Below are 23676 nucleotides of genomic sequence, written 5' to 3' on the forward strand. Positions count from 1 at the left end.
AGGTTCACTGGTTTCAGACCCTATTCTCCTGCTTCATTCTCACCATGGCGGATTTCAAGATATCAAGGTAAGATCACATAACACAAAGTTGGGAGTAGATGTGCATAATCAGCTCTCATTATACCACCTTTATGACTGAATTCTCTCCTCAGATATTTAAGTCAGACTGCTGTTCCCTTCAAAGGGGATGATAGAAGAAAATGGAAAAGTTATTATTTGCAAATATTGTCACATAAATGATCTCTTTATACCTCTTCTGCGCCTTAACTCTTCTGCTTCCTCAATTGAATTCAAAGCTATCTTGGCTTTTCTTTAGGCATGGAAGAAGACTGACAATTGCTTTGTGGCTTTAGGGAAACTGGCTCTCAGATAAACAGCGAAGATCTTTTAGTGCATAAGTTCAAAATAGCTTTCCAGGCAAAACCAGTCAGGAGGAGGTTAAACTGAAACAATGGGAGTTCTTATTTCCAAGAAATTCAAAATAGTTTCTCCTCTCTAGTTTTACCTCTTCTAAAAATAAAAGATTAACACCACTACATATTTCTCAAAATGACTAGCACAAAAGATAACGACACCACCAAATGCTAGTAGGGACGTGGAGAAACTGGATCACTCATTCATTGCTGGTGAGTATGTAAAATGGCATAGCCACTCTAGAAAACATTTTGCCAGTTTCATGAAAAAACTAAAAATGCAAGTGCCATATCACCCAGCAATTGCACTCCTGGGCATTTAATCCAGGGAAATTAAACTATATTCATAGAGAAACCTGTACACAAATGTTCATTGCAACTTTTTTCATAATAGCCACGTTATGGAACACATTTGTGGTCTTCTATCTCCCCCCAAAAAATTTATATGTTAAAATTCTAACCCCCAAAGTGACGGTATTAGGAAGAGGGGCCTTTGGGAGATAATTAGATCATGAGGGTAGAGCCCTCAATAATGTAATTAATGCCTTATGTAAAAGACCTCAGAGAGCTCTTTTGCCCTCCTTCTGGCATATGGGGATACAATAAAATCAGCAGTCTGCAACCTGCAGGATAGCCCTCACCAGAACCCCATAATGCTGGCAGCCTGATCTCAGATTTCCAGTCTCAAGAATAGTGAGAAATAAATTTTTCTTGTTTATAAGCCACTGAATCTATAGTACAGCAGCCTCAACTGACTAAGACAAGCGAAAGACTGGAAACCCTTCAGCAGATGAATGGTGAAACAAACTATGGTATATTCATACTATGGAATACCACTCTGCAATTAAAAAAAAAAGAACTACTGATACACACAGCAACCTAAACAAATCTCCAGGGAAATTATGCTAAGTGAAAAAAGCCAGAGTGACAAAAAGTTTGAATGCTCTATGATTCCATTCATATAACATTATTGCAATGACAAAAACACGGAGATGGAGAAGAGAGTTGTGGTTTCCAGGGGCCAGGGACTAGACATAATGTGAAGTAGAGTGAAGTTTGGCTATAAAAAGCAACATGAGGAATCTTTGTGATGTTCCAACTGTTGAGTATCTTGACTGTGGTGGTGGATACGTGAACCTACATGGGTGATAAAATTGTATAGAATGTAACACACAACACAGACAATCAGTACAGGTAAAATTAGGGAAATCTGAATAAAATAGCTGGATTATATCAATGTCAAGATCCTGGTTGTGGTAGCATACTGGAGTTTTGCAAGATGTTACCATTTTGAAAAATTGGGAGAAGTGTGCAAGGGAGAAAAGAAAAATTTAAAAAGAAGTCAGAGAAAATCCAAAATAAATAAATAAATAAATAAATAAAAAAGAAAGAAAGAAAAAAGAAGTTTCTCAACTCCAGGGTTCTCCAATGAGAAGTCTTATTTAATAGAGGAATTTAATTTACTTGCTTCCCCCGGATGTCCCCTCTTCAGCACTAACCTTTTTCTCCATTAATATTTTCATTTAAATGTCTATAGGTATTCAATTTCCCCTCATTTGCAACTGTGTGTTATGTGCATCACACACAGTGCTTTTTGGTCATCTTCTCATGTCTCTCATCTCACACAGTTATTCTTATCTGTAGTATTCTTGATGGTTGGCTGTTTTTCAAATCTGGTGACTTCAACATACCAACAATGTTGACAACACTGGCCCAGGCCATTGCATGGCCAGTCTATTTCAATCTAATCTGGCAACCTCATTTCATTTTCTAGGGCAAGCCTTCTTTAAATTATGCCACTCTCATGCATCTTATCTACCAGAAAGTAGTCGAGAAAAGTCTTGTATTCTAGTCATTTTTGAGAGTGTTGGTTAAGAAAAAGAGCTTTGGAATTTGACAGAACTAGGTTTGAATCAAGGGCTTGCCATTTATTAGCTGTGGCCTTAGGTTGAGTGTTTCCTCACCTGTAAAATGGGAATAAAAATAGTATCTATCTCACAGGCTGTTGTGAGGATTAAATGAGGTAATATATGTCAAGTGCCTAGCATACAGAAAGTAATTGATTATTATTAATCTATTACTCTTGGTCTTACTTCCCTTAGACCTTATGGTGTGTCCAGATTTACGCCCATGGGCTATTTAGGTATCTAAGTCTAAGAGTCACTGCTTCAGTCTTCTGCTGCCAGTGCCTCGCACGCTTTTTGCTACCTGGTGCCTTTGTAAAGCTAAAACAAAAGACTATGGACACAATAGTAGAGGAATGTGGTTATTAACAAGACATCTGAAGGTTCAGTCTCACCCTTATTTGGCTCCTAAGCCTAGAATACAGTGCAGCCTTTTCTTGCCTTCTTAGCCCTTGAGTGGTATTAGTAATAGCCCATAGATGTGGGCTACCATAGATGTGGGAAAAACAGCAAGGAGCTTATAGGCTTATCCATTTGGTTTTTTTTTTTCTTCCCAGTTCCAACCATATCCTTCAGGCCCTAGAGCTCAACTAGTCAGAAATGTGGTTTCTTTACTCAGAGAATTCTGGATAGAATGAGAGAATCTTTCAAAGCTCATTGAAAAAAGCAAACAATATCAACAATATTATCACAAGCCTTTTTTTTTTTTTTTTTTCCCACAGAAGAGGTAGTATATGGTAGGACAGTAATTCTCACAGTGCGGTTTCTAGACCAGCAGCATCAGCATCACCTAGGAGTTTGTTCAAGATGCAAAATCTTGGGCCCTACCTCAAACCTTCTGAATAAGAAATTCTGGAGGTAGGGCCCAGAAGTCTGTGTTTTAACAAGCTCTACAGATGACTCTGATGAACACTGAAGTTTGAGAGCCCCTCACTGAGGTGGTGCTTAGAAGCACAGACTCTGAAATCAAATTACTTGGATTTCACTTTCTGCTCTTCCATTACTAGCTCTGTGACCTTGGGCAAGCCAATTACACACCCATGCCTCAATTTCCTTATCTGCGAAGTGGGAATAATAGTATTCTCTTCTTGATCCTCCTTTTTGTCTTCTCTTGGCTTCGGTGACACTACATTGTCCTCCTGGTTTATCTTCTACCTCATTGGCTCCTCCATCTCTTTCGCTAGTTCCTTGTCCTCTGCTTGATTTCTAAATGTTGAAGCCCCAGGGCTCAGAACAGGAACCTCCTCCTCATATCCACTACATTTTCTCCCTAGATAATGTCATGCAGTCCCAAGGCTTTAAATATTACCTATGTGCTGTTAACCCCCAAATTAATTAATATCTCTGATTCTGACATCCCCCACAACTTGAGACATGTATATCTGACTATGTGATGCCTCTATTTGTGGTACTTGATCACCCCCTCCCAGCCCCTGCAAGCCCTTTCTCCTTGAATCTTCCCCATTTAAGTAAATAATCCCATCATTCATCCAAGTTAAGAAATTTGGGAATACCTTTGAACCTTCTCTTTTCTAGCCTGCATCCAAACCATCACCAAAACATGGTGGCCCTAACTCCAAAATACATACACAATTGTCCTTGGTTCTGCTCCCCACCAAATTACTTTTAGCCACCACACTCTCTCACATTGTCTCCTTGCAATAGTCTTGTAACTGGTTTCTCTGCTTCCACTCTCATTCTATTATAGTCTGTTCTCCAAAAGTATCAGAGAGATCTTTAAAAATGCAAATCTGCTTAAGACCTTCCAATATCTTCCCCGAACAAGTGTTTAGAACAAGAATAAAAACCAAGCCCCTGACCCAGGCTTGCAAGGCCTCTGTGATCTGAACTCTGGCTACCTATCCAACCTCCTCTCTCCCAACTCTCCCCATTGTTCCTGATACTCCCATCACACCAGACTTGTCAGCATTTCTTCAACACGTGAAGCTCCTTCCTGCCTTTAGGCTCAGGCACTACATATTCCTTCTGCCTAGAACATTTCTCCCCTGAGTAAGCAAATGACTGGATTTTTATGATTCATATCTTGGCCCAAATGTCACCTCTTCAGAGAGGCGCTCTTTTACCAGCTAACCAAAAGTAGATTGTCCATTTAAAACACGCCACCCTATCTTTTTTTTTTTCAGGCACTTATTAGAGCACCTGTCATTATATATTTGTTTGTGTTTACCTGTCTTTCTGCACTAAAATGTGAGCTCCATGAGAGCAGGAACCTTGACTGTCTTGCTCACTATAGTATGCCAGTGCCTAGCACAGTGCTGGCACATAAAATGTCCTCAGTAAATATTTACTGAATTAATGAATATTCTCAAATAGTCACAGCTCTTGGAAATTGGGTATTTCTCCATCTATATGCTGCAACATGCCAGACATGTTACTACATGCATGTCTATGTTCATACCTAGTCTTAGGCTCTTTTTCGCTCTGAGCAACTTATGGTATATAGAAAGGAGTTCAATAAATGTTCATGAAATGAATAAATGAAGAAACGAACTTCTTCAGACCTTCATTTTTCCTAGCACATAGACATGAGCAACCATGAGTCTGTTACTTGTTTGACTATATTTTAGGGCATGGCCTTAAAAGCACTGCCCTCCAAATGAAGGGAGAGAGCTGCCTATATGTAATAATGGAGGAAAGTAACAGTTAAAGGAGTTAGACAAAGTAGTTCCAGAATGAGCTGCAGGCTGGGGGCAGCCAGGGGAGTGGATGGCGGGTTGGTGGTGATGTTCAGTGGGAAGTGAAGATGGAGTGCTTTCACCACTGTAGTGGTTCTGAAACAAGTTTTTATACAAAAGCAGTGATGTTTATTTAGAAGGTCTGAAGTAGGGTGACCACCCATTCTGGTTTGTTCAAGACTTTTCCAGTTTTATCACTTAAAGTCTAGTGTCCAGGGGAACCCCTCAGTCCTGGGAAACCCCAGATGATTGATCATGCTAGTTCTCGAGGAGTTATTTTAATATAACACCCCAGGTGTTTCTGGTGCAAGTAGTTCCCAGGCCACACTTTGAGACAACACAGGAAAAAGCCTTGGTGCAGCCCAATTTACCTCACTAGCTCTGATCCCAAATAATAGGGTTGGCTCAGCTGCTTTCATTCTCCTCCCAACCTTAGCTAAAAGAAACACTTTGTAAGTCTTCAATTGATTCAAGAAAATTGAAGATGCAGGGCTAAGTAATTAAACCTCTTACAGGTTTAATCACTTATTTTGAAGATAAAAATACAGATGGAAGAACATTTAAATGCCTAAATTGCTTGACCACTTTAAAAATAGGGAGAAATGGCCAAATTGTATCACCCAAAAAGTTCTAAAATAGTCAGCTAAAAGGAATCACTCAGAATGTGAGTGGCACAGAGTCATTTCTTCCCAGTCTGCTGACCTCTTCGCTTCAATGGTTATGGGCAGTGTAGTTAAGTGATCTGTGAAATGTTAACCTTTCTATCACGACTGCAGGTGCTGTCACCAGAATAAACTGGAATGCAGTTGATGAAAGGGTGTCAAAGGACACCAATCTCTCTTTCCTCAATCGTCTCCACTTCTTTCAAACATTTTCTGCTGTATTGTCACCGGAGCTTGAGATCCATTCCAGTTTCTTCATCCTAGATTTCATAGTTGAAATGTGTACGATTAAGGATATAATGTTTAGTTTCAAGTAAGCCACAGTGAAGAGGGCCAACTACATAAGTAAAGGTATATTTTCAATATACACGTTATTTATGGTTTGGGGTACGTGTTGGTGGACAAGCGGAGAATTGGAACCCACGTACATTGTTGGTGGGAGTGGAAAATGGTGCAGCTGTTGTGGAAAACAGTTTGGCGGTTCCTCAAACAGTTCAACATAAAGTTGCTGTATGACCCAGCAGTTCCATTCCTAGGTATATGCCCCAAAGGATTGAAAACAGGAACTCAAAACAGATATGCCAATAGTCATAGCAGTATTATTTACGATAGCCAAAAGGTGAAAACAATTCAAATGTCCATTAGTGGATGAATGGGTAAACAAATTGTGGCATATATTATACATACAATGAAATGTTATTCAGCCATAAAAAGGAAGGAAATTAGGATAAACATTACGACATCGATGAACTTTGAAAACATTATGCTGAATGAAATAAGCGAGACATAAAAGGACAAATATTGTATGATTCCACTTACATGAAATATTTAGAATAAGCAAATTTATCGAGAAAGTAGATTAGAGGTAACCAGGGTCTGTAGGGAGGGGCAAGTGCAGAGTTATTCTTTAATTGGTACAGAATTTCTGTTTGGAGTGGTGAAAATAGATTGTGGTAGTGGTTGTACAACAATGTGAATTGTGCACTTCAAATAGTTAAAATAGAAAATTTTGGGCCAGACTTTGTGGCTCATACCTGTAATTCCAGCACTTTCAGAGGCCGAGGCAGGTGGATTTGAGCTCAGGAGTTTGAGACCAGCCTGGGCAACACAGAGAAACCCCATCTCTAACAAAAATACAAAAAATTAGCTGGACATGGTGGCGGGTGACTGTGGTCCCAGCTACTTGGGAGGCTGAGGCAGGAGGATCACTGGAGCTTGGGAGATGGAGGTTGCAGTGAGCTGAGATCCTGCCACTGCACTTCAGCTTAGGCAACAGAGTGAGATCCTGTCTCAAACAAACAAACAAACAAAAAACAACTTTATGTTACATATGCTTTACCAATTTTTTAAAAAAATGATATGATAATGAGTAGTAACTGGAAAGTTGGAGGTGGTAGTGAGTTCGGGGAGAGAACGATAAGCCTGATACCCTGAAGGTAGTTCCCTGGCAAGCTTTGCAGCTTTGAAGATAAAAATTAACTAGGGCCTGGAGCACTGTATGCAGCAAAGATACAGAAGGTAGTACATTTCCATCTGAATGTTTAATAAGCCACTCAGATGAGTCATGCAGGTGGTCCTTGAAGCATACTTCCATCAGCTACAAAATCTGTGGGTGGGTAAGTGGTATAAGTTTTGCTAAAGAGGAATTTGAGCAAATGAATGAGTATCTAAGAACCTAGCAGAGCACCTAGTAGGTGCTTAAAATAATTGTGTTGCATTATTGATTGGAGAAAATAGAATGCTCAACAAACATTTTTGAATAAATAAATTCATATTGTTGCCTCTTTTTTGAAATACGTTTTTCTTCTCTAGGAACTTCATGCCCCTTCCCTCGAAACTGAACATAAACGCAAACTCCTCTGTGAAGCCTTCCTTGATTTCTTGCCCCCTACCACAAGCAGATGTGACCTCTCCTGTAACTACGAGGGGTTACGGAGAGGTATAAGTGCTGGAGTTCAGAGGAGTATTAGGAGCACTGGGAAAGGACAGCTGGGCCAGAAATGTCAGGAAGGATAACAAATTTGCATTCGGAATTTTTGCACCGGAGTGAATTGCTACAAGGGCACGAAACTGAGGGTCAGTCAACAGCAAAGTGAGCAAGGCCAAATGCCCCGATTGTCCAGGAAGATGAATGAAAACTACAAGTTGGAGGAAAATCGGTAAACCAGTGACAAAGTAACCCAGGCCTAGTCCCCTGATTGGTCCCAGTGATAAATTCAAAGCATATAGCAACCGCCCTCTTTAACTTCACATTAACGTCGTTGACTCCTTCTAGAACATTTGTTCCTTCCCATTTCTGCATGTGGAAATCCTGCCTGTTCTTCAAGGTACAGTCCTGTTTGAAGCCCCTTCTATGAAGCTTTCTCTCACTTAATGTCTCTCATCTCTAACAGGAAGATGAGCAGACAGCATGAGACCTGGGGTGTCGGGCATTGTTGGAGGTCCCGGGACAAAAAAGGATAGTGCTGTAAGAAGGATGAAGGTTTCATATTAAGATTTTATGCCTGACTTTGGTCACTTACACTGTGGTTACTATCATTAACAAAGTAACCAACCTGGGCCTCTTACGGTAAGAACTAATTCTGTGAGGTAGGATAGATAACACAGGTGAGTGCAGGGAGTTGGCAGTGACGCCTAAGAAGAGAAGGTAGAACTGCTAATTGGCAGAGCTGGAATTTGAATCCAGTTTCCTCCAGTTTTGAAACCCATGCTGATAACCTCTATATCAGTTGTTACCAGAATTTAGCATGCGTTAGAATTACCTAGGTAGTTAGTTAAAATACAGATTTCTAGGCCTCATACCTGAACATCTCACTCAGTAAAAGGGCCCAGGAACTGAGATTTTAATAGATTCCTCAATTGATTCTGAATCCAGTGTTCCAAGGACCACCTTCTGAAAAACTTCTCTCTTTCCTTGGTGCCACCGACCTCAATCCTCAACCTATATTTGTTATTCATGCTTGAGGTGTCATAGACAACTCATTTTAGAAAAGATTATTTTTCCCCATTGATTGCTCATGGCATCCTTGTTGAAAATCAATTGACTTTATTTTTGTATATAGAAAGAGACAGAGGTCTAGTTACATTCTTCTGCATATGGATAGCCAGTTTGCCCAGAACCATTCACTGAAGAGACTGTCCTTTCCCCAATGTATGTTTTTGTCACCTATGTCAAAAATAACTTCACTGTAGATGTATGGATTTGTTTCTTAGTTCCCTATTATGTTCCATTAGCGTATGTGTCTATGTCTGTTTTTATGCCAGTATCATGGTGTTTGGGCGACTATACCTGTGTAGCATAATTTGAAGTCAGGTAATGTGATTCCTCCAGTTTTGTTCTTTTTGCTCAGGATAGCATTGGCTATTCTGGGTCTTTTTTGTGGTTCTGTATACATTTTAGTATTGTTTTTTCTATTTCTGTGAAGAATGCCATTGATATTTTGACAGACAATGATTTGAATCTATAGATTGTTTTGGCTGTATGGACATTTTAACAATATTGATTCTTCTAGTCCATAAACATGGAATATCTTTCAATTTTTTCATGTCCTCTTTAATTTCTTTCATCAGTGTTTTATCATTTTCATTGTAGAGATATTTCACTTCTTAATGCTTAGGTATTTAATTTTATTCATAGCTATTGTACATGAGATTACTTTCTTGATTTTTTTTTTCAGATTGTTTGCTGTTGGCATATGAAAAGGCTGCTGATTTTTGTATGTTGATTTTATGTCCTGCAACTTTCCTGTATTTATTTATCAGTTCTAATAGTAATTTTACTGGAATCTTTAGGTTTTTCCAAATATAAAATCATATCATCTGCAAACAAGGATAATTTGACTTTTTCCTTTCCAATTTGGGTGTCCTTCATATCTTTCTCTTGTCTGATCGCTCTAGCTAAGATTTCCAGTACTCTGTTGAACAGCTGCAGTCAAAGTGAGCATTATTCTCACTTAGCGAAAAGTTTCCCGTCTTAGTGAAAAGTTTCTGTTTCTCCCCATTCAGTATGCTAATAGCTGTGGGTCTGTCATATATGACTTTTATTGTGTTGAGGTATGGTCCTTCTGTGCCTGGTTTATTGAGGGTTTTTATCATGAAGAAATATTGGATTTTATCACATGTATTTTCAGCATCAATTGAAATGAGCCTATGATTTTTGTCCTTCCTTCTGTTGATGTGACGTGTTACATTGATTGATTTGCATATGTTGAACTATTCTCGCATCCCTAGGATAAATCTCACTTGGTCATGATGAATGATCTTTTTAATGTTCTGTTAAATTCTGTTTGCTAGTATTTTGTTGATCATTTTTACATCAATGTTCATCAGGTTTATTGGCCTACAGCTTTTTAAAATACATCTTTGTCTGGTTTTGATATCAGAGTAATACTGGCCTCATAAAATAAGTTTGGAAGTAATCCCTCTCCCTCTATGTTTCGGAATAGTTTGAGTAGGGTTGGTGCTACTTCTTCTTTAAATGTTTAGTAAAATTCAGCAGTGAAGCCATCTGGCCTCAGGTTATTCTTTGCTGTTGCTGGGAGACATTTTATTATGGCTTTGATCTCCCTACTCGTTATTGGTCTGTTCAGGTTTTGGATTTCTTCATGTTTCATTGTTGGTAGGTTGTGTGTGTCTAGGAATTTATTCATTTCTTCCAGGTTTTCCAATTTATTGGCATACAGTTGCTCATAGTAGCCTATAATACTCCTTTCAATTTCTGCAGTATTGTTTGTAGTGTCTCCTTTTTCATCTCAGATTTTATTTATTTGGGTCTTCTCTTTTTTTTCATAGTTACTCTAGCTAAAGATTTGTCAATTTTGTTTATCTTTGCAAAAACTAACTTTTTGTTTCATTGTTTTTTTGTATTGTTTTCTTTATTTCAATTTCCTTTATCTCTGCTCTTATCTTTATTATTTCTTTTCTTCTACAAACTTTGGGTTTGGTTTGTTCTTGCTTTTCTAGTTCTTAAAGATACATTATTAGGTTGGTTATTTGAAGTTTTTCTGCTCCTTTGATGTAGGTACTTATAGCTGTAAACTTTCCTCTGAGTACTGCTTTCACTGTATCCCCTAGGTATGTTGTATTTCCATTACCATTTCTTTCATGAAATTTTTCAATTTCCTTCTTGATCTCTTCATTGGATCACTGATCATTCAGGAGCATATTGTTTAATTTCCGTGTGTTTGCATAATTTCCAGAGTTCCTCTTGTTACTAATTTCTAGTTTTATTCCATTGTGGTCAGAGAAGACACTTGATATTAGATCAATTTTTTTAATGTGTTAAGAATTGTTTTGTGGCTTAACATGTGGTCTATCCTTGAGAATGATCCACATGTTAAGGAGAAGATTGTGTATTCTCCAGCCATTGGATAAAACGTTCTGTAAATATCTGTTAGGTCTATTTGGTCTGTAGTGCAAATTAAGTCCAATTAAGTGTTCCTCGTTGATTTCCTGTCTAGATGATCTGTCCAGTATTGAAAGTGGGGTTTTGAAGTCTCCAACTATTATTATATTGGGATCTACCTCTACATGTAGCTCTAATAATGTGTTGGCTGCACATTCATTTACAATTGTTATATCCTCTTGCTGAATTGATGCCTTATTGTTATATAATGGCCATCTATCTGTTTTTATAGTTTTTGTCTTGAAATCTATTTCGTCTGATATAAATATAGCTACTTCTGCTCTTTTTGGTTTTCGTTTACATAGAATATCTTTTTCCATCATTTTATTTTCAGTTTATGTGTGTTTATAGGTGAACTTTGTTATAGGTGAACTTTGTTTCCCAATGATCTAAAAATAGATCATTGGGATTTGTTTTGTCATCCATTCAGCAACTCTGTCTTTTGACTGCAGAGTTTAGTCCATTTATATTCAATGTTTATTATTGATAAGTAAGGATTTACTCCTGCCATTTTATTATTTTATTTTTTCGGTTCTTTGGTGGTCTTCTCTTCCTTCTTGTCTTCCTTCAAGTGAAGGTGATTTTCTCTGGTGGTATGTTGGTATGTATTAATTTCTTGCTTTTTATTTTTTGTGTGTCTGTCTTTTTTTTTTTTTTTTTTTTTGTGACAGAGCAAGACTCTGTCACCCAGGCTGGAGTGCAGTGGCATGATCCTGAAATTAGAAAGAAATTAAATCTCGAATTCTTAGAGAGCTACAAAGAGACTTAGACTCCCATACAATAGTAGTGAAAGACTTTAACACCACACTATCAATATTAGACAGATCAATGAGACAGAAAAGTAAGGATATTCAGGACTTGAACTCAGCTTTGGACCAAGCGACTTAATAGACATCTACAGAACTCTCCACCCCAAATCAACAGAATATACGTTCTTCTCAGCACCACATAGCACTTATTCTAAACTCAACCATGTAATTGGAAGCAAAACGCTTCACACACCAGGGCCTGTAGGTGGGTGGGCGGCAAGGGGAGGGAGAGCATTAGGATAAACACCTAATGTATGCAGGGCTTAAGACGTAGATGATGGGTTGATACGTGCAGCAAACCATTATGAAACATGTATACCTATGTAACAAACCTGCATGTTCTGCACATGTATCCCAGGACTTAAACTAAAATTTAAAAAAATTAAAAAGGAAAATAGCAAATGAAAAATCTTGCAACTACTGGATCTTCTATCTTTCTGTATATTTATATGTGCTGTATGTGTAATGTTTATCTATGAATGAGCTCTAATTAATTAGCATAAAAAGTAACCACTTAAATATTTTGTCAGAAAAATTAAAACTGTAATGCCTTTTAATAGGCTACTGAAAAAAACAGTTTTACATGCAAGGTATGTAAGGAAAGTAAAATTTGTTTTTGGTAAAAGATTATAAGACGGCAAGGGAATGTAAATTTTAGGGGGCCTAGTTTAGAGGTTTAAAGGATTGTTTTAAGTTAGATAGGATAAAGCTGAAGGTTTGAATAAGTTGTGGAAGGTATGTAAAAATTTAATCCTGTAATGTATGAACCTACTGGCTAAAGTTAAAGAAGAATTATTCAGTTTTTCTGTAAGTTGAACATTGGAATGAAAACAAAACAGAGTTTTCTTAGAACACTGATCTGCTCTGTAACAGAAAATTGTGAAGGGTTATTTAAAAAGATTAATGAAAAACTTACCTCGTGTTCATATATTAAAATTGAATAGATTTGTCTATAAGATTTTATTAAGAATGGGTTTAACATCAATCGTATACTAATGCAAAGGGTGAAATATGACTTTCTCTCTTGAACATGATTTTCATGTAATAATAAAAAAAATGAAAAAAAAAATTTTGAGACACAGTCTTGCTCTCTCGCCCGACTGGAGTTGAGTGGCATGATCTCAGCTCACTGTAACCTCTGCTGCCTGGGTTCAAGCAATTCCACAGCCTCAGCCTCCCTAGTAGCTGGGACTACAGGCATGCGCCACCATTTGCAACTATTTTTTTTGCATTTTTAGTAGAGACGGGGTTTCAACATGTTAGCCAGGATGGTCTCTATCTCCTGACCTCGTGATCCGCCTGCCTTGGCCTCCCAAAGTGCTATTCTTCCTGCACTCTATACAAATAATCAGGCCAAGTATAATAAAGCAAATTGGTCTTATCATAATTTGTCTTTAGTAAAAATAGGAGACCAAAGAGAGAAAAAATATGTTTCAAGTACTATGGCACATCTGTTATTAGACTCTAGTCTCAGTTGTTTTTGAATTTTTTTCTGCAATTTAGACTAACTCTGTTTAGTCCTGTGAACCAACCAGTGATCTCTGGCTGTGGCTCAGAATAAACAAGAGGTATGGGTAATATAAAGATCTGGATTAATATTCTAATTCTGGACACATTGTAATTGGCAAGCAACCCCATATCAGCTTGGTTCCAACAATTGCCCAGTTCATGGGAAGCCTCCTTATTTAGTTTACTTAGGATGATTTTACTTATTTTGTTTTACTGTTGTGGAATATATTGCTGTTGTATTCTTTCTGTAGGAATGCAGGATAAGCTTACTGAATGTTTTCTTAAACTGAACACTTACTAATCTTCCAGATATCACCTTTTGTCAGAACTCAGAGTTATGAGTGGCCCTCGCCATACCTACACTTTCTGACTGAGCTCTTCTCTATCCTGATTACAAGAGACTCTAACAGTTAGGCTGGAATATCATTGCCCTATTCAGCCTGAATAAGTTACAGAAGATGGATCTCCCCTCTACAACTCTGAGGATTAAGAGTTCCCTTGTAAAAGAGAGGGGGAAATATGTCAGAGGTATTTAAACCACAGTGACTCCATCATTAATAGGGGCTGTGTAACATAAGGATAAGACCTACTGACCTGCATTCCCAGTAGGTTGGGCATTCTAAGTAGGAATATGAGATAGGAGGTCAGCACAAGATATAGGTCACAAAGACCTTGCCAATAAAACAGTGTGCAGTAAAGAAGCCAGCCAAATCCCACCCAAACCAAAATGGTGATGAAAGCGATCTGTGGTCATTCTCACTGCTCATTATAATACAATGATAAAGGCGGGGGGCAGAAAAATTCTAGGAAGACAGGGGCAGGTCCCTGGCGGAGCCCCACTCTCAAGTCAAAAACCCTGAAACCACGGTCCAAAGTGAGAACTTATATCTCTCTTTTCACCTATGGAGTAGCCATTCTTTTATTCTTTACTTCCTAAATAAACTTGCTTTTACCTCGTGGATTTGCCTCGAATTCTTTCTTGCAAAAGATCCAAGAACCCTCTCTTGGAGTCTGGATCAGGATCCTCTCTGGTAACATCTGTCCGCATCACCATCAGCATTTTAATCAAAACCAAGTCTCTAGGAACTTCCAAACTTTCCCTCGTCTTTCTGTCTTCTTCTGAGCCCTCCACACCCTTCCAATATCTGCCCATTACCCAGTTCCAAAGCTGCTTACATATTTTCTGGTATCTTTATAGCAATGCCCACTTCCCAGTACCAATTTTCTATATTAGTCCATTCTCGCACTGCTATAAAGAAATACCTGAGAGTGGGTAATTCATAAAGAAAAGAGGTTCAATTGGCTCAGGCTTCTGCAGGCTGTACAGGAAGCATGGCTGGGGAGGCCTCAGGAAACTTAAAATCGTGGCAGAAGTTGAAGGAGAAGCAGGTATGTCTTCACATGCCAGAGCAGGAGGAAGTGGGGGGAGGTGCTGCACACCACCAGATCTTGGAATAATTCACTTACTATCACAAGCACTGTAATAAAAGGGAAATTCTCCCCAATGACCCAATCATCTCCTACCAGGCCCCACTTCTAACATTGGGGATTACAATTTGACATGAGATTTGGGCAGATACACAGATCCAAATCATATCATATCCCATTTCATTTATGCATTCATCCATTGATGGATAATTGGATGTTTTTACTTTTCCTGCTATTATGAATAATGCTGCTATAAACATTTATGTGCAGTTTTGTGTGGACATGTTTTTATTTCTCTAGGAGTCCAGTTGCTAGATCTTATGATAATTGTATGCCTAACTTTGTGAGAAACTGCCAAAATGTTTCCCACTTATGATAATTGTATGCCTAACTTTGTGAGAAACTGCCAAAATGTTTCCCACAATTGCATCATTTTACCTTCTCACTAGCAATTTACGACAGTTCCAGTTTCCACATCTTTGCCAACACTTGGTATATTCTGAGTTTTTTCTTAATAATGGCCATCTTAGTGTGTGTTAGGAGTTATATCATTATGGTTTTGAATTGTTTTTCCCTAATAACTAACAAGGTTGAACTTCTTTTCATGTGCTTGTTGGTGATTTGTATATCTCCTTTGGGTAAATGTCTATTTGCCCATTTTAAAACTGGTTTTCTTTTTTTCTGTTAAGTTGCACAGGTTCTTCACATAATATATATAGTAGACCCTTACCAGATATATGATTTGCAATTTTTTTTTCATTCTGTAGGTTGTCTTTTAACATCCTTCATGTATCTTTGTGCTTAAAAGTTTTAATTTTGGGCCAGGCGTGGTGGCTCATTCCTGTAATCCCAGCACTTTGGGAGGCTGTTATGGGCAGATTACCTGAGGTCAGGAGTTTGAGATCATGCTGGCCAACACGGCAAAACCCTGTCTCTACTAAAAATACAAAAATTAGGTGGGTGTGGTGGCAGGCACCTGTAATTTCAGCTACTTGGGAGGCTGAGGCATGAGAATCACTTGAACCCAAGAGGCAGAGGTTGCAGTGAGCAAAGATCGCACCACTGAACTCCAGTCTGGGCAATAAGAGTCAGACTCCATCTCACAAAGGAAAAAAAAGTTTAATTTTGTCAAAGATCAATTTATTTTTTCTTTTGTTCTTTGTGGTTTTGTCATATCTATTAAGAATCCATTACGAGGCCAGGTATGGTGGGTTATGCCTGTAATTCCAGCATTTTGGAAGGCCAAAGTGGGCAGATCACTTGAGCTCAGAAGTTTGAGACCAGCCTGGGCAACATGATGAAACCCTGTCTCTACCAAAAGTACAAAAATTAGCCATGCATGGTGGCTCAAGCCTCTGGTCTTAGCTACTTAGGAGGCTGAGGTCAGGGGATCAATTGAGCCTGGGAGGCAGAGGTTGCAGTGAGCCGAGATTGTGCCATAGCACAATATCCATGCTGGGCAACAGAGCAGGGCCTTGTCAAAAAAAAAATCCATTTACCGAAACCAAGGTCATGAAGATGTTTACTGCTTTTTCTTTAAAACATGCTTGAGAAAACCTTTATTGGAAGTTGTCCCAGAAGGTAACACTTTACAATTGGGCAATCAGTAATCACAATTAAATACAAAATTTCAGGTAAACTTGTTTTTCAAAATAAATCAGACCTTTTTAACAGAATTACCCAAGAGCTATTTTTCTTGTGCAAAGAGTTAATACTACTTTGCAAAAGGCATACAAAATACAGTATCAAAAATACTCCCCCACCCCCAGAATAATACCAAACAGCAGCTGATAAAACACAAGTTATTCAGACCCCTTTTACAAGAATTGCCTGAGTACTTTTTTCTTGTATGAAGAGTTAAAACCACTTTGCAAAAGGCATACAAAAATGCAATATAAAAAATACTCCCCCTCAGTGTAATACCAAACAGCAGCTTATAAAATGCAAGCTATTCAGGCTCTTTTAACAGAATTACTCAAGAGGTTTTTTTTTCCTTGTACAAAAAGAGTTAACACCATTTTGCAAAAGGCATACAAAAATAAAATATAACAAATACTACTCTCCAATATAATACCAAACAGCAGCTTATAAAACACAAGCTATTCAGGTGAAACATCAGTAACCTACACTCAACCTGTTCTCCATAGACAGTTCCAAAAGTCAGCTGGCTCTTGTAAATCATGCTCCAGAAGGGTAAAGAGGCTATTTCCAAACATCCCCTGGAATTCTCTGAGTGCAAGAAACAACTTCAGAGAGAAACCATTATGGACAATAGATTTGGAAGTAGCAGCTGGTGTTCCAGAGCCACATATAGTACTTATCATTCCCTATCCTCCCAACTTCCAATCAGGCATCTGCTTTCCTAGGGAGAATTCTGGAAGGGCTGTTCCTTTTCACAGGACGGGCTTAGGGGTTCTTGAGGTTACCCACATGACAGCTACTGGGTTGGATGACTTTCCCAGACTGGAGGCTGCACCTGGATTCCACGTGGAGCTGCAGAGTCCAGCTGGGACAAAATACAACATGAAGGCAGGCAGATCACCTGAAGTCAGGAGTTCGAGAGCAGCCTGGCCAATATGGTGAAATCCTGTCTTTACTACAAATACAAAAATTAGCCAGGCGTGATGGCACATGCCTGTAATCTCAGCTACTCAGGAGGTTAAGACAGGAGAATTGCTTGAACCCGGGAGGAAGAGGTTGTGGTAAGCTGAGATCTTGCCATTGCATGCCAGCTTGGGTGACGGAGCAAGACTCTGTCTCAAAAAAAAAAAAAAAAAAAAAAAAAAAAAAAATCCATCATGGTTGACAAGCAGAGCTCCTGGAGGTTCCTTTAAACCCTACCAGGAGGCAAGTCCACCTTCTGGAGCACTGGATGAGTCCTAATGGCTCTCCAGTAAACTTCAGAAAGGCCTAGATTTTGTGAAAGACATCTGACTCATTGCAGGCTGGTGCGAGGGCCCAAGGGTGGCTGCAGAGTCAGCAAGCTCCTTGGAGACGCATGAAAAATACAAGTTTACATTGTTCTAGTAGAACTTCAAATTCATCAGTCAAGAATTGACATGACATGAGAGGTAGGTGCAAAAAGAGGAAGTGTTACAGTTCTCCCTTCTAAAGTGCCTCACATCTGCCTCAAGAAAAGATTGGGCCTTAAGTGCCCCTTGGAAATCAACTGGGCAGGGATCAAGTTCATGAACCAGGACTCCGAACTTTCCCCAGATCCCAGGCTAAGACCCATTTCCCTCTGCCTTAGGGAAATATTTCTGACCTGTGGGAAAGGGTGCTGTAGAACCCACTACATAACAGAGGCAGAATGAGACAAAGTCCCTTGTGAGGAAAGTTCCTTCCCTTAGAGAAGAGAGGGCTCTAAGACAAATTACTTACAGGTGAAGCTCTTTAAATGTTCTCAGAGTCACAGCAGTGAGAATGGGAGGAAGGGGGTCAATCAACATCATAATATATACGTATATACATAAAGTTTCCAACTTCTCAGCTACTGTAATGGTCCATGTTGGTCAAGTCTCTGGGTTTGTCTTCACCCAAGACAGCTGTGTGTCTCCTAGGGAAAAAAGGAGTTGCAGGGAGACCGTCCACACCCAGCTGTCCTTGCGTCATCGCAGAGACACCAGTAGGAGCATCCTTTCCCATTCTAAAGTTCATGCAGGGTGTGAGATTTCCTGCAGGCTGGAGCCCCCAACAACATCCACCACCTGTTGCATAGCATCTGTCAACATTTTCTTTGGAGGTAGCCAGGCAGACCCCAAGTTTCCTCAGTCAGCTGCCTGTTGAGAAGCCAAAGGTGCCAGAAAACACAAGGCACTCCCATGAGTCAGGGAAGAGAGAGCTGGGTTTCAAGGTTTCCAAGAATGCAAGCCTTTATATTGTATGTGCACGGGCTGTAACGCATTCTGCAATCTACTGTCCAGAGCGTCCTGCTGTAACAAACATGTACACGTTACCAACGGGGAGAGGCAGGTTCAAAAGAAAACTTGTGTCTTTTTAAAATAGAACAGTCAGGCTTTTCGGTCAGTGAGGTACTCGATTCTTTTCTGCAATTGCCGTTGCTGGCGTTTGAGCAGCCTTTTCTCCGTGGCCATTCTTTCTTCAGCGCCTATCAGTTCTTGTAAGTATTCTGCGGCCTTGACTAGGATCATTATTTTGGAAACCCTAGAGCAGCTGGCCAGGGCGGGTATCTCTTTGCTCAGGGCAAAGAACAGTGTACGCTGATCATTCCTCCTCTTGCGCTCCAGGAAGGAGCGGCTCTTCTTCTTGGTCGCCTCCTCAGTATAATAACGGACAGGTTTGAGCTGGCAGGACCGGGCAGCCTCACTTTCTACAGGCGGGAGGCTCACAATCTCTCCATCCTCCTTATCATCATTTCCCCCTGGAGCGTCTCTTTCTAGAGCCTCTTTTGGGAGAACCCTTTCTGGAGTCCCTTCTTGGGAGCAGCATCCTGGAGGAAAGGGAGCAGCATAGTTGTGCTGTTGCTGGTGGACGGAGATGTGGAAGAGATTCATGCAGGGATCCGGAGAGTCTGCATGCACCGCGATGGTGACCAGCTTCCGCATACTCAAAGACTGCCTCTTTACTGTCACGTCGATTTCTTCACCCTCGGAGTCGGAGTCGCTTGGGCTCTCAAACTTGGAGCAGGCCTCAATCTTGGCCTCGCCCAGCAAACACGGGGAGGTGAGCGCTAGGCGGTCGGCTTCGAGTTCGGGAGTGTAGTCGAAGGTGGCGCGCTCCATGGGCGAGTTCCCCGAGGGTGCGCCCTCCAAGGGCGAGTTCCCCGAGGGCGCGCCAACGGTAAGCAAGTCACCCGCCACTTTCTCCAGCGGCTCCTGGGCCGAGAAGCTGCTCCACATGCAGTCACTGCGGATGAGGGTGGCGTAGTTCGCGTCCCAAGTTTTCAAATACCCCTGGGATTCCGTCTCGTCTCCAGCGCACCCTACCTGCCACGGTTCCAGGGGACCAAAGCCGTGGGCCGGATCCCCGGCGGCGGGACCCAAATCCCAGGACGGTGGCACCAACTCGAATTTCTTCCAGATGTCCTCACTGGGCGTCGCGGAGAGGTAGAAATCCTCCCCGCAGTCATAGTCGTAAAAACAGTGCTGGTACGAGTCGCTGTTCATGTTGGCTTGCATGCTCACGCCGCTTGCTACCTAGAGCAACTGGTTCGCCTCCGGTTGGGGGCAGCAGGGCACTCCGCACAGGCGCACAACGCGCCACGGAGCGCGCACCCCGCCTCTATGTTTATTTCTAAAAGGCTTACACATGTAGCTCTTATATGTAGGTATTTCGTTCATTTTGAGTTAATTTTTTCATACGGCGTGAGGTAAGGGCCTTGCTTTGTTCTTTTGCGTGTGAATATTCATGTATTCCAGCACCATTTGTTGAAGAGGCTATTCTTTTCCAATTGCATGGCCTTGACATCTGTTTGAAAATCAATTGACCTTAGATGTATGGGTTTCTGCTGGACTCTCTATTCTATTCCATTGTTCTATATGTCTATCCTCATGCCAGTACCACGTAGTTTCGATTAGTGTGGTTTGTAGTAGATTTTGAAATCGAGAAGTACTAGTCGTCCGCGGAGCGCAGCTGTTTTGTTTTGTTCTGTTTTGTTTTTGACACGGAGTCTTGCTTTGAAGACAGGCTGGAGTGCACTGGCGCAATCTCAGCTCACTGCAACCTCCACCTCAAGTTCACTCTGGTTCAAGTGATTCTCCTGCCTCAGCCTCCCAAGTAGCTGGGACTACAGGTGTGTGCCACCACGCCTGGCTAATTTTTTTTTATATTTTTAGTAGAGACGGGATTTCACCATGTTGGCCAGGCTGGTGTCGACCTCTTGACCTCGTTATCGTCCCGCCTCGGCCTCCCAAAGTGCTGGGATTACAGGCGTAATCCTTGCCCGGCTCCTCGCCCGGCTCCTTCCTTCTTCCCTCTCCTCCCCTCCCTTTCCCTCCCCTCCCCTCCCCTTCCCTTCTCTCTTTCTCTCTCTCCTTCTCTCTTTTTTTCTTTCTTCACCCAAGCTGGAGCACAGTGGCACAATCTCTGCTCACTGTGACGTCCACCTCCTGAGTTCAAGTGATTCTCCCACCTCAGCCTCCTGAGTAGCTGGGACTACAGACACAGGCCACCACACATGGCTTTTTTGTTTGTTGTAGTAGATACAAGGTTTTGCCATGTTTGCCTGGCTGGTCTTGACTCCTGACATCAAGTAATCGGAATGCCTCGGCCTCCCAAAATGCTGGGATTATAGGCATGAACCACTGAGCTCCACCCACGTGTGACTACTTTATAATTTTTAAATACTTACTTTCCAGATTGTTCATTTTTAGTGTTTATAAATATAAATGAAGATTTTTGTATGTTGGTCTTGTATCCTGCATCTTTGCTTAATTCATTTAAGCCCTAAATTCATTAGCCTTAAATATTTTTTTTTTCTTTTTTTGAAATGGAACCTTGCTCTGTCGCCCAGGCTAAAGTGCAATGGCATGATCTCCACTCACTGCAACCTCCACCTCTGGGGTTCAGGCAATTCCCCTGCCTTAGCCTCCCGAGTAGCTGGGATTACAGGCGCCAGCCACCATGCCTGGCTAATTTTTGTATTTTTTGTAGAGATGGGGTTTGGCCATGTTGGCTAGGAGGGTCTCAAACTTTTGATCTCAAGTGATCCACCCACCTTGGCCTCCCAAAGTGCTGGGTTTGCAGGCATAAGAGACCACCCCCAGCCTATTAGCCTTAATTTTTTAAAAAAGATTTTCTATAAATAAGATTATGTCGTTATGGCTTAGTGGCTCATGCCTGTAATCTCAGCACTTTGGGAGGCCGCAGTGAGTGGGTCACCTGAGGCCAGGAGTTCCAGCCTGTCCAGCATGGTGAAACCCCATTTGTACTAAAAATACAACAATTAGCCTGACATGGTGGCAAGTGCCTGTGATCCAGCTACTTGGGAGGCTGAGGTAGGAGGATGACTTGAGTCATAGAGGTCTAGGCTGCAGTGAGCCGAGATCATGCCACTGCACTCCAGCCTGGGTGACAATGTGAGACTCTATCTAAATAAAATAAAAAAAAAAAAAAAAAAAAAAAAAATGTCGTCTGCAAAGATAGTTTTACTTTTTGTAATTTGAATGATTTTATTTTTCTTGAGTAATTGCTCTCATTAGAACTTTCAGGACAATGTTGAATAGAATTATTTGAGAGCAGACATCCTTGCGTTACTATTGATTCATGTGGAAAAGCTTCCAGTCTTTCACTGTTGAGTGTGATGTGAGCTGTGAGTTTTTCATACATGCCCTTTATCAGGTTGAGGAATTTCACTTCTGTTCCTAGTTTGCTGAGTGTTTAAATCAACCTTACATTCCTGGGATAAATCCCACTTGTCATCATAATATTATATAATTCTGTTTATATGTTACTAGATTCATTTTGATAGTATTATGATTGGTTTAGTGTTTTGCTTTAATAATCATAAAGCTGATTGGTCATAGGCTTTATTTTTGTGATGTATATGGGTTTAGTTTTAGGATAATACTTTCTCATAAAAATGTGTTAGGAGTGTTACAGCTCTTTTAGAATTTGTCTAGCAGGCTTTCTGGTGTTTGCCAGAAAGCACCCCCCAAAAAATATCTTAGGAAGTGCTCCTTCTTTTCTACTGTTTAGAAGAGTTTGAGAAGAATAAGAGTTGATTTTTGTTTAAATACTTGGTAGAATTCATTATTGAAGCTGTCTGGTTGTGAGAGGCTATTTTTGTGGGAAAATTTTTATTATTAGCTCAATATCTTTACTTGTTCCAAGTCTGTATAGATTTTCTATTTCTTCTTGGGTCTGTCCTGTGTTTCTAGGAATTTGTCAATGTTATCTAATGTATCTAATTTGTTTGCATGCAATTGTTCATACTATTCCCTTATAATACTTTTTATTTCTATGTAGGTTGGTGGTAAAGTGTCTTCTTTTGTTCTGATTTTAGTCATTTCAGCCTTCTTTTTTTCTTTTAATTGGTCAGTCTAGCTAAAGGTTTCTAAGTTTTGGTCATCTTTTCAAACACCAAAATTTGGTTTCATTCATTTTCTTTCTTTTTTTTTTGAGACGGAGTTTCGCTGTTGTTACCCAGGCTGGAGTGCAATGGCACGATCTCGGCTCACCGCAACCTCTGCCTCCTGGGTTCAAGCAATTCGCCTGCCTCAGCCTCCCTAGTAGCTGGGACTACAGGCACGCACCACTACACCCGGCTAATTTTTGTATTTTTAGTAGAGACGGGGTTTCACCTTGTTGACCAAGATGGTCTCGATCTCTTGATCTCGTGATCTACCCGCCTAGGCCTCCCAAAGTGCTGGGATTATAGGCGTGAGCCACCGCGCCCGGCCCATTCATTTTCTCCGTTTGTTTTTTGCTTTTTTCCCCAGCTTTATTGAGATATAATTGACAAATATAAATTGTATGTATTCAAAGTGTACAACGTCATATATGTTATGTTGTGAAATGATTATCACAAATTATTTAACACATCAATCAGCATAGTTACTATTGTGTGTATGTGGTGAAGACAAAGAGAGATCTACTCTCTTTGTAAATTTCAAGGAAACAATACAGTATTATTAGCTATACTCATGATGCTGTTTATTACATTCCAGAATGTATTCATCTTTTTACTGAAAGTTTGTACCCTTCAGTAAACATCTCCCCATTTTCCCCACTCTCCAGTCCCTGGTAACTACCATTCTACTCTCTGCTTCAATTAATGTAACTTTTTTTATAGCTAAATAATGTTCCATTACATGCCACGTTTCCTTAATCCATTCATCCATTGAAGAACCCTTTGGTTGTTTCTATATCTTGCCTATTATAAATAATGCTG

General features: G+C 40.3%; 1 protein-coding gene and 1 non-coding gene across 2 annotated transcripts; one reads left to right on the forward strand and one right to left on the reverse strand.

The window, feature by feature from the left end:
• Nucleotides 1-18835: 18835 nt before the first annotated feature.
• Nucleotides 18836-19951, reverse strand: LOC101053142 (putative myc-like protein MYCLP1). Its single transcript, XM_010346401.1, has one exon. It carries the CDS (start codon nt 19949-19951, stop codon nt 18836-18838), a length of 1116 nt encoding a protein of 371 aa, XP_010344703.1.
• A 2423-nt stretch (nt 19952-22374) lies between these two features.
• Nucleotides 22375-22436, forward strand: LOC120361939 (U7 small nuclear RNA). Its single transcript, XR_005577966.1, has one exon. It is a non-coding gene; the product is annotated as a U7 small nuclear RNA (small nuclear RNA).
• The last annotated feature ends 1240 nt before the right edge of the window (nt 22437-23676 follow it).

This window comes from Saimiri boliviensis, chromosome X (assembly GCF_048565385.1).
Source record: "Saimiri boliviensis isolate mSaiBol1 chromosome X, mSaiBol1.pri, whole genome shotgun sequence".
In the NCBI taxonomy this organism is placed as follows: domain Eukaryota; kingdom Metazoa; phylum Chordata; class Mammalia; order Primates; family Cebidae; genus Saimiri; species Saimiri boliviensis.

Coding starts and splice junctions, on each gene's coding strand:
- LOC101053142 (XM_010346401.1), bottom strand. CDS start 19,951: ATGAACAGCGACTCGTACCAGCACTGTTTTTACGACTATGACTGCGGG.